The sequence below is a fragment of the Sturnus vulgaris genome, chromosome 30, assembly GCF_052056855.1.
Source record: "Sturnus vulgaris isolate bStuVul1 chromosome 30, bStuVul1.hap1, whole genome shotgun sequence".
Lineage (NCBI taxonomy): Eukaryota > Metazoa > Chordata > Aves > Passeriformes > Sturnidae > Sturnus > Sturnus vulgaris.
The window spans coordinates 5,164,963-5,176,232 of record NC_142272.1 but is presented as its reverse complement, the minus strand read 5'-3'; the positions used below and the strand labels follow the sequence as shown (position 1 = coordinate 5,176,232).

Sequence of the window (11,270 nt, the reverse complement as noted above, 5' to 3'; positions counted from 1 at the left end):
GTTTAAATGATAGCCCTCCTTTTTTCACAGAATATTGAAAACTGGATTATTTCATGGTCACTGTACCCCAAACAGCCTCTGAACACCACATCTCCCACCAGCCCTTCTCTGTTTGTGAACAGCAGGAGACAGAGCTTTCCTTGGGAGTGTTACCAAACATCGGGCAAAATAAAAAACTGCTTAACACCAATGTAGCATTAAAAAGCAGCATTCTTTATTTGGCTGGATACACAGGGGGACAGCTCCTCCCAAAGCCGTGCATGCTGAGTACAGGAAAGCTTCTGTTTATATTCTGTAGTTTGCAGACTTATTCATTGACTGTCCTGGACTGAACACACATATGATAATCATTTCCCCAAAATCATGAACATATTTCCCCTCCCCTTTACCCATGGGTTCTTCTGTCCTGGGGCTCTCTCTGCTGGTCCCTGGTGGTCGTGGACCCCAATGTTCCAGTTGGCCTGGCTGAGCTGGCAGGACACTGAGGCTGGGGAACTTCCAGTTCTCTTTCTCACACAATGAGCATTGTGAAGTTTGCAGAGGCCAGTGGTTTTGGAGAACAAACATTGTGTTAGCTCAGCTGGGGTGGGCAATTTATCATCTGGGAACATGAGGTCACAGAGTGGCTTATGGCATCATAGACTGGGTTATGAGAGGTCATTGAGCAGCTATGACATCATATGCTGGCTGTGTGACATCATAGCGCTGACTGTGACATCACAGAGCAGGCTGTGACATCACAGCAGGGCTGTGTGACAGCACAGGAGGGGCTGTGTGACATCACAGGGGGCTGTGTGACATCACAGCAGGGCTGTGTGAGGTCACTGGGTTGGTCACTCTGCCCCAGCCCCCCTCACAGTTGCCCCAGACAAGTCCAATGCTGTTCATGCCCAGCAGGGTCCCCTGTCCCCCGGGATCCCCCTGCTCCACCTGGAGCCACAGCCTCCCCCAAGGATGTTCCACAAATCAACCCCAGAGCCTGACACGGGGACAAGGGGCCAGGGCTGTGTGACCAGGACATCAAGGACGTGGATTATCCAGGTCACTGGGGCCTGGTTTGGGTTGCCTAGGGCAGGAAAGATATCTGGCAGCTGGAGCAGGGTGAGGGAAGGGCCTCCAAGGTGGGGCTGGAGCCCTTTGGCTGAGAGGAGAGGCTGAGGGAGCTGGGCTTGTCCAGCCTGGAGCAGGGAAGGCTGAGGGGCTCCTCATGCCAGCCTGGGCATGAGGAAATAAAATGAGTCAGGCTGGTTTCAGATTTTAGGCAATTTTAAAATCAGCCTGAGCACCCTTTGGCATCCACTACAGGCAGCCTTGCAAATAGAACAAGATTTGAGGTTTTTTAAAACCTACTCCATGTGGAGCATTCTGATGCAACATCTCAGCTGTGTATATCTCTGTGACAGAAATCCCTTGTGGATGGTAGATGGAGGATACTGCTGGGACATTGCACAGAACTGAGGGAAGAGCTGTGATGGGTATTAAATTTTATCAGGTTAAACTTCTATGTCGTGGCAATGAAGGAAGACCTACCTGTGCCTCTGAGTCTCACCACTTGCTGACCCCCAAAGGACACAAACCTGATGAGTTGTGGTTCCCACTGCAGTGCTGGCACTTGCACCTCCCTCCATCCCCACAGCAGAGCTCCCTTGTCCCACAAAGTCCCTGGCAATGCAGGGATGAAGGAAACAGGACAGGCTGTGGGGATCAGGGGCAGGGCACAGCCAGGGATTTGGGGTGGTTGTGAGCCCAGGGCAGGTCCCAGCCCTTGGCCTTGCTGAACCTCATCCAATTGTCCTGGGCCCATGGCTCCAGCCTGTCCAGATCCCTCTGCAGAGCTTCCTGCCCTGCAGCACAGCCACACTCCCACCCAGCTTGGGCTCACCTGGACACTGACTGAGGGTGCCCTCCATGGCCTCGTCCAGATCAGCAATAAAGAGATTGAACTGCCCTGGCCCCAATCCTGAGCCCTGGGGACACCCCTGGATGTGGCTCCAATGCCCAGCACTCCTTGGGCTGGACTTCTGTTTTTTATGGAGCTGTGCCTGGCTTTATTTTATTTGCTGACAAGAAATGAACATCCCTCTGTGTCTCAGGCAGCTCCTTCTCCAAGGAAAGCAGGTGGGAGTTGGTGCCAAGGAGCTGGAAGCTGCAGGCACAGCGTGGAGGGGAGGGAGATCAGATTTGCACAAGGCTGCTCTGAGTGCCAGGGGTTGGATGGGGGAAATGGTGGGGTGTGGGTAGGGACAGAGTGTGACTGATTGTCACCCATAAAGCGTCTTGACTTTCATATTTTTTCAGACTGCATTAGGAGGTTCGTGGGATCAATATCAACTAGAGATTGCTGGTATCAGTGTATAGACTAGAAAAGAATCAACAGGAAAATAAAAGATATTCTGTCATTCTTTTTTAAATGTAATGGATTCATTTCCAGTGTGGAATGTGGCTATGAAAGCCCTGCCTGGGCTGTGCCAAGCACGACAGACAAGCCCTGACCCCATCTCTTGGGAATGTGGACCGGTGGCCTCACAGGATGCTCGTGGCTGTCCCCAAGCATTGGAGTCTGGGGTGGGAATGGTGAGGGCAGGAGAGCAGCAGGAGCCCTCCAGAGCTCTGTGGGGTGGGAGAGGAGGTCACCAGCCCTGGGGCTGGAAGGAAATGGTGTCTTGTCATGGGCCTCAGTGGGAGGGACAGCAGCCACAGCCAGGGGACACAAATCTCATTGCTGCTGGCAGGGGGGGTCCCAGCCCCCCAAGGCCTTTGGTCACCCCCAGTGCAGCTCTCTGAGCCTGGCCTAGGCCTGTGCTGGTTGCCTGACAGACTATACCTGATGCCTTTAGTTTTAAGTGTTCCTGTTCTCCTTGGATGTGCTTTTCTGATGTGCTAGGGTAATGAAGACAAAACAGTCCTATTCTAGTTAAGAACTCAAGGACAGTTTCTCCAAACTTCAGGCCCTAAGCACAAACAACATGGAAATGTGGAGGGTGGGTTCATGCAAGTGAACCAAAACCTATAAAAGTGTAAGATTTTGTGACCAATTCCTCCTTTCCTTCCATCTCGGAGTCATCCAGGCAGGGGTCACGACTGTGGCACTTGTATTGCTGGGGTGTGGCTTTTGTAGGCCTTTCGTAGGCCTCACAATAAATACCCATTTTATTCCCTTTAACTCTGTGTGTAGCCTCTGTTCCAGCCCCTCAAGGCATCAGAGCTGGCGACCCAGAGGGGACAGTGAAGGCATCTGGAAAACCCCCTGGACTGAAGTTCTGCCAGCAGCCCTGAAAAGGCCCAGCAGAGCTCCAGAGGTATCAGAGCCAAGAACCCTGGGGACAGAGGCACGTGAGTGACCGAGTAAAATGGTATTCTGTTTAGCATCTGGGTTAGGTGCTAGGAGGGTTTGTGGGTTATAATTTTGTAAATTGCAAATTCGTTTGGGGAACCTTAGAGTTCCAAGTAGAATTGTTTTGCTCTTTATCCCTCTTCTTAAAGAGCAGGTTTAAATTGCAGCATCTAGAGCCAGAAGGCGGCGTAGCATTTGTGCTGTGACTCTGAGAGTTGTGAGTTCTACCCCGAGTCTCTGTTTGTGTCTCTTACTCTTTATTTTGGGCATCAGAATGGGTTGTGCATTTTCTGGTGAACATGATAATAGTGTTATTCCAGGGGATAGCCCTTTGGGGTTAATATTGAAAAATTGGGCAAATCTATTCAGGGAAGAGTCTATACTTTCAAAACCTAAACTTATCAGTCTCTTGGAGAAAATCTGGCCAACATATGAGCTAGATGATGGAGAAACATGGCCTAAAGTTGGGAGTTTAGATCGAAAATTAATATCAAGTTTAATATCCTGAATACGCCGAGATAGATTCTTTGAAGAATTAGAGTATGCCCGACTTTTTATGGTATTAGCATATCAGCAGGACCAAGATAAAAAGAAAGAACATATGTTAGTCTGAAAAGACAAAAAGAAAGAGCTACCTTTCAGCAGTATATATAAAAACCCAGAGGAGGCGGAGACAGATCTGGTGGCTCCTGCCATGAGGACAGGATCGGTCCCGGCCGCGCTGGGCGGGGGCCCGGGCCGGGGCGTGGGCTCAGGCCAGGGCACGGCCCCTCCTCCGGCACTGCCGCAAAGGGGGGCCAGGGGAGCCACAGCTCAGGGGGGCCCTGGGCAGTGAAGGAGGAGGAGGAAGGCGGGCCGGGGCAGCAATGGACACTGCCCCCCCCACCACCTCCGGCAGCAGCCCGAGGGCTGGGTGTAATAAATGTGATTCGTGCTAATTAAGTTGTAACTATATTAACAAAATTGTATTTAGATCAATAGAAAACAATTGTTACAGAGTGAGGGGGGAGATGGATGAGACAGGGCAAAGGACATCTTCCAGATGTTGGGAGTCGAAGAAGGAGGTTGGAAGAAAGATAAGAATAGTAGAAGGACGTAGGTCTGATAAACAGCATCTAGAAATAGAGCTTCAAACTTGAAATGGGCCAAAATGGGATGATTCCAAGCATGGGACTTAATTAGAGTCATGTTATGGAAAACATCTGCTCAGTCACACAGTGCGCCTGCGCTACCTGCAGGTCACACCTCGGTCACTGATGAAGATGATGAGCCTTCATCGGAAATAAGACCCTCAAAAGGATGAGAGACCCCCTAACCCATTAGTAGAGCATGCGCCGTGCAGTATAGTTATGTAGATTTTAGGAATAGAAACTAGGAGGAGCTTTCTGGAAACTTCTGTAGCCTACAGTCAATAAGTGGGATTGTTAGCCTGGATGCTTTGGTACGTGAGGAATGGGAGCCACTCCCCGTACCCCTGGTCAGAGGGGGGCCCCTCCCCGGTCGGTTTTGCTTATGCTTTATACGAATCTCAATTATACTAAATTACTTACTGCCAAATTTTGTATATTCTTAAATACATGCACTTTGTTTCATCTCCAATACTTTAATTGTCATCTCCAATACTTTGATTGTATTAATTTTGTTACTATTAAAAACTTACTATTAAATTTAATCTTGTTGTTTGATAAATTGGAAAAAATAGAACAGCATTCATAACAGTGGGGAAGGGGGGAGGAGAGAGCCAGTGTGTGCAGCCCCTGGCACCCTCCCGAGGGGAGAGGCTGGGGGACAGGGCCTTTTACAGGGAAGGGGGAGAGGGAACCTCCCAAAGGGGAGGGACACCTCCTCCGTTCTCAGGCCTGTGAGGTGCCATGGCAAACCAAAGGCCAGGGAGCTGCCTCGGAAGGTGAAATCATCAAAGATTGCAGACACACAGCCCGGCAGCGGAGTCACAACAGGTCTTGTTTGATGCTTTCCAGGATTGGGATAGCCGAGATCGACTCTTGGCTACAACAGTCAGACAGCTCTTGCTCAAATGACTCTGAGGAGGAAGAGGAGGATGAGGAAATGGACGAGGTTATTGCTGCCTTAAACAGGAGGAGAAGGGGAAAGATAGCCAAAAAGGTCCTCAGAGAGCGTAGCCCAATTGCCCACCGCACTAGATCAAAAAGGGAGAGGGACAGAGAACCAGTTTTGCAAGCCCCTTTATGACAGGCAGTTGGTAATCAGGGGCCAGTATATGTGAAAGTACCATACTCCCTTATAGAGTGAGAACAGTGGAAAACTACTGTAGGAAAATATAAAGAAAACCCAAATAAAGTGGCAAAATTAGTGGAGCAGGCTATTAACTCACAAATCCCTGACTGGGCAGATTTAAACTCCATGTTAGATACATTACTCGACCTCATTGAGAGACAAATGGTCAATAAAGCCATCATAACCTCAGTGGAGGGGAGCATAGCCAGTGGATTTCTTCAGGGTACTGTCACCCAGATATTTCCCCTTGAGAATCCTGGGTGGGATCCAAATATACCAGAACATATTGCGAGGCTAAAACGATATCAAAGTCTTGTGGTATATGGGTTAAAACATGGAGTACCTAAAGCTATAAATTGGTCAAAGCTTTCTGAAGTAAGACAAAATGATGATGAATCACCATCTGATTTTTTAAACAGGTTAAGAGAAACTGCCATCAAATATACTGATCTAGACCCTGAATCAGCTGATGGTAAAGCACATCTGGTTTTGTTGTTTATGGGTCAGGCCTCAAATGATATAAGAAGGAAGCTGCAAAAGAGAGAGGGGGTCCGAGATATGGAGAGACTGCTAGAGGTTGCCTGGAAAGTGTTTTGAGATAGAGGTTCAACTAAAAGAGTTAAATTCCAACCTAGTAAGAAGGCAACTCAGAAAATGTCACCCAACAAAGCTTCCCCTACACAGAAGGACCAGTGTGCATACTGTAGAAAGTGGGGACATTGGAAAAAGGACTGTCCAGTGTTAAAAGAAAAATCCGCAGTTTCCCAGCTCTCAGTAGTACAAACCTCAAGTGGCTCAGGCTCTGAGTGATGGCAACCAAGGGCTATTCCCCCAGCAGAGCCCTTGATTATAACTAAGCTGGGGAAAGTTGACATCAAGTAATTTTTGTAGATTGTGGAGCAGCATATTCTATGTTAAATACCTTAGAAGGGAAATGAGTCACGACACGGTACATGTTATTGGGGTAACTGGGGTAAGAGAAACACAGTTTTTTCTTCTACCTTTGGTATTCAAATTGGAGAAGCATCAATTCCTTTACATGCCTACCTCACCAAAACCATTGGCAGGGAGAAGAAGGAGAATTGGAGGCTTGGAAGCTTGTACCCAGACTGTGTTTAGTAACTTAAATACGTGTATTTGTAATGTAACTACAATTAGAGACTGTGGTTTTGTGTATAAACACAAACACTTGTAGAAGAAATGTTACAGCATGCAAATCTGCAGCAGCTGCCAGAAAATGCCAAGGCCAAAGCTAAAAAGATCCCAATAACAGTTCACCATGAGGGTAAAGGTATAAACAGGGAATGGAACAAATTAGGAGGGCAGGAGAACACCACTGGTGGGAAGTTCCTTTTGGCTGGTTCCCCATGGCCACTGGCATTTTCAACGAGCTGCTGCACCCCATTGTAGTTCCAATGTTAATGCAAATTTGTGTGCTTTGGTAGCCACTTGTTGCCGGATGAGGCAGGTGAAACTCTGCTTTGATAACCAGGTGAAAGAGCAGGGCTGGCCAAGACCCTCATGAAATAATCAGGGGCAAGGCTGGGTTGGCCTCTGTGTTTGCCACCAAGAAGATCTTATGGCTCCACTGTTGGCTGCAACCGACATGAAGAGGAAACGTGATTTACAGTGTTATTTAATGGCTCTAAGTTTCACTTTGCAGAAGTTCTGAAAGCTTCAGAGTTACATCGTGCTATCCAGACCCATAGGACTGGACACCCCTGCACATCTGTTCCAGCCTGGAGACTGGGTCTATGTGAAGTGGTGGGACAGTGATCCTCTGCAAGCCAAGTGGAAAGAACAATTTAAAGTCCTGCTGACTACCTTCACTCTAGTCAAAGTTGCTGGCAGAGGACCCTGGATTCACTACTCCAGAATTAAGAAAGCTTCTGCTTCTGAACAATTGTGACAACAAAGACTGGTGGAAATGATAGTTTTTCTTCTGGGCCTAATTACTTTTCTTTTATATAACATTTGATTGTATAAGATATTTCTCTTGTTAGATGTTTATTGTTATTAGGTTTATGTTTACGTTTATTATCAAGTATGTATTTACTAGTAGGTATTTATCTAATGGTGGGTATTTATTATTATTGGTCACTTATTGTAATTAAATACTTGTTATTAATATTTAGAATAGAGACTCGACAAGGTAAAGGCCTTGTCGAGCCTCTAAAGGGAGGAAATGATGCCTTTAGTTTTAAGTTTTCCTGTTCTCCTTGGATGTGATTTTCTGATGTGCTAGGCTGAGGAAGACAAAACAGTCCTATTCTAGTGAAGAACTCAAGGACAGTTTCTCCAAACTTCAGGCCCTAAGCGCAAACTACGTGGAAAGGTGGAGGGTGGGTTCATACAAATTAACCAGAACCTATAAAAGTGTAAGATTTTGTGACCAGCCCTCTCCTTTCCTTCCATCTTGGAGCCATCTGGGCAGGGGCCATGACTGTGGCACTTATATTGCTGGGGTGTGGCTTTTGTAGGCCTTTCGTGGGCCTCACAATAAATACCCATTTTGTTCTCCTTAACTCTGTGTGCAGCCTCTGTTCCAGCTCCTCAAGGCATCAGTTTACAGCCACACTGATTCTGAGATTGAAGTGTAGCTCAAGCAGTGAGGAGTCAAAGCTGAGACTCAATGATCCTCAAGGGTGCCTTCCAACATGGATATCTATGAGATTGCCAAAGCAGGGCAGATAAAATTCAACCCAAAAGAAAGAACAATGGGAGCCCTTTGAAGAACATTCACTCAAAAGCAGCCTGAACCAGTACCCAGGGGTCACTCTGAGTGGCTGAGGCAGGGTGGGGACAAAGGGTGGGGTTGGCTGCGTTGTGATGCGCTGTGACACCTGTGACATCGGGGGGACGTGTCACAATGGGGGCAGGTATAAAAGGGCCCAGCAGGTAACGCTGGCCCTGCATTGCTTGGGCAAGCAGTGAGTGCACACGTGGAGGGGAGGCTGGGCTGGGGACAAGGGCCGGGGCATAAAAGCTGCACCCGGGGCTGGGTTCTCCCCCTGCATGCAGGGACAGCCCCTGATGGGAGAGCTTTGGGCAGGCCACGCTGGTGTGGGTAGGCATTGCTGCCTGCCAGCTGTCTGGGGCCCTGTCCTTCCTGCCCTCAGACCCCTGAGGATCCCAGTCCCTGCTGCCCCCACTGCCACTTGCCTCCCTCACAGCCCCACTCAAGGCCTTCTCTCCATCCTCCTGCAGACCATGAATTCCATAGTGTTGCTTTTCGTGCTCTTGAAAAGCCTCATCCAGTACCCGAAGCTCGTGGGTGATGATCAGGATGAGGAAACCCGTCTGCGCATGGAAAGGCGTGCAAAATACCTGGAATGGCAGAGGATTAGGCTGGAGCAGGAGGTGGAGCAGCTCACCCTGAAGCAGGTGCAGCTCTTGCAGCTCTTAGCTGTTGCTGTACTCCTGGTCCTTATCTTGGTCCTATGGTGGATGGGGTCCAAAAGGAGCCTGAGGAGAGAGGAGCCTGAAGAAGAAAACAATGGTGCAAATGAAGAGGAAGTCAGAAATGGGGATGCAAATGAAGAAGTAGAGGTTGGAAATGCAGAAGAAGAAGATGATGAGAATCGGAAGGAAGATAGCAATGATGATGGCAATGTACGGGAAGTTACTAATGTTGCTGCAAATGAAGAAGATAATATTGAAAATGAAGTTGTCAATGAGGCTGCAAATGCAGAAAACAGTGATCTTGCAATTGCAGTCCAGGAAGAAGACAATGATTTTGACGATAATGTTGGAAGAACTCTAATGGAACGCATACAGTGGCCTGTACAGGACCTGCAGAAAGGCTGCGAGTGGACAAGGAACCTCATGGATAATTATGCAATTTACTTTGGACATGTCTTATCAAACAGCTTCTACCCAGTCCTGCAAGGAGCCATCGGGGTGGGCAGCGCCTTTGAAGGCTGGAGTCCACGTGAGCAGGATGTTGTGTACCAGGTGCTCATCCCCATGACTCCTCCCCGAGGCCACAGCTTCCACCTGGAGCTGGACTCTGCAGAGCAGAGGCACGTGAGGAACTTCCGTGTCCGTGTGCAGCTGGAGTGCACCTGCACCAAGGAGCAGCAGGGTGAGAACATGCTGTGCTTCCTGCACCACCCCGAGGAGGAGCTGAGGAGGAATCAGGATCCCAGCCTCCTAGACACCCTGTGCACCGACTCCTACCTGGATGTGCACAAAACTGCCCGCTGGTTCTGCCAGCTGGTGAGAGCAATCTGGCCAGCTTTGCCTCAGTCACAAAATTGGCATTTAATGCTGCTGCCCTCCAGACACTCCTGCCAATTCAAGGTGACCAATGGCAGAGAAAGCTTCCGGATTGAGATGAAGCTTGGGGTGCAGAGAGATGACTCAGACATCTTTGTGAGCAGCCAGCCTGGATATGCCAGAACCCCAAGCACTCTGTGGCCTGAGACTTATGCTGTGGCAGAAATGAAATTCTTCCAGCACATTGCCATGCAGGCTCCCCGTGACAGCTTGCACCTCAAATGCCTGAAGCTATTCACGTCTCTTCAGCTGGGCATAGGCTTTTCCACCTACACCATGAAAACCATTGTCATGCACCTCCTGAACACCATTCCTGTGTCACAGTGGTGCAGGAGGCATTTCCTGAGGCGAATGTTTGATATCAGTGAGAGCCTGCGCTTATCCCTGCAAGTGAAACGCCTCAACCACTTTATTGTGGGCAACTGGAGGCTTCCTGAGGAGATCAGTGTGCCCCAGGATGTTCAAATGGCTGAGCCACCCAACCTCTTCCACCACCTGGCCATGGATCCGGTAGCCTACTCCCAGGGCATAGGCGAGTACCTGGATCTGCAACGTCGACTCCTAGCTGTCCTCAAACCTGACAATTGAAAGAGATTCTCCTGCATAGCGCTGTGCGTGTGCTGCTCGCAGCTGGCAGCAGAGAGCCACCTCAGAGTACAAATTTGGTGCTTTAAGGAGAAGAGGATGCGTGCTAAGGCTCTGGCAAAGGTCCCACAGCCTCTCCTGCCGCCTCAGCAGGTGGAGGAACACGGGAGGGTTTATTCTACCTCCTTCTATCATTACATTTTCCAAAAAAGGCACCCAGATCTGCATAAAGCCCTGCTGGAATTTCCCCACTCCTGAGAATGTGCGTGAAGAGAGAACATGCTGTACATGCAGGGCCAAAGTCACCAAACCCCACCCATAACATGGGGTTGTTCCAGGCCTTTGAGAAGCGCCAAAATTTAAAGTATGAAAGAAGTGGGAATGTGGGACAGAAAAAGATAAAAGAAACAGGGCAGAAAAGACCAAGAGGAAAAAACAGCACTGCTTGGCCAGCATCAGTCAATGGACAGTGTCTCTCGTTGTCCCAGAAAGGGACACCTTTAGGTCAACATTGGACAAACTGTCTTGGAGCTGACCTGAAATTTTGTATATATAAGAATCTAGATTTTTTTTAATAGATATTTACATCATGTATACAAATTATATAAAAATACATTTATTAATTATCATATAGAATAGTAAAATACAATGAAACAAAGAATGCATTTATATAAATAATATCAAACACAAGAAAAATGTAATTATTCTATCCTGACAAGAAATAATTCTGGAGAGTTGAATATGTAATTATGTTTAAATAATAACAGTAGAGCACATATTTAGTGTCACTATCTGTTGAGACACATTAATACTGCCA

At 48.2% G+C, this 11,270-nt stretch overlaps 1 protein-coding gene across 2 annotated transcripts; it reads left to right on the top strand.

Annotated features, from left to right (window-relative positions):
- The first annotated feature begins 8,800 nt into the window (after window positions 1-8,800).
- On the top strand, window positions 8,801-10,575 carry LOC148220892 (inositol 1,4,5-trisphosphate receptor-interacting protein-like 1). 2 transcript variants are annotated; one of them, XM_088180877.1, is made up of 2 exons: window positions 8,801-9,021; window positions 9,250-10,575. In XM_088180877.1, exons 1-2 carry the CDS (start codon window positions 8,801-8,803, stop codon window positions 10,454-10,456), a joined length of 1,428 nt encoding a protein of 475 aa, XP_088037003.1. In that variant the 3' UTR covers window positions 10,457-10,575. The 2 variants fall into 2 exon arrangements, with proteins under 2 accessions (XP_088037003.1, XP_088037002.1); XM_088180876.1 differs by having other exon boundaries at window positions 8,801-9,111; window positions 9,217-10,575.
- The last annotated feature ends 695 nt before the right edge of the window (window positions 10,576-11,270 follow it).

Excerpts from the sequence above, each read along its gene's own strand:
- LOC148220892 (XM_088180876.1), top strand. The coding sequence starts at position 8,801 with ATGAATTCCATAGTGTTGCTTTTCGTGCTCTTGAAAAGCCTCATCCAG. Across the intron at positions 9,112-9,216 it reads GCAAATGAAGAGGAAGTCAG|TAATGTTGCTGCAAATGAAG; the intron begins AAATGGGGATGC and ends ACGGGAAGTTAC.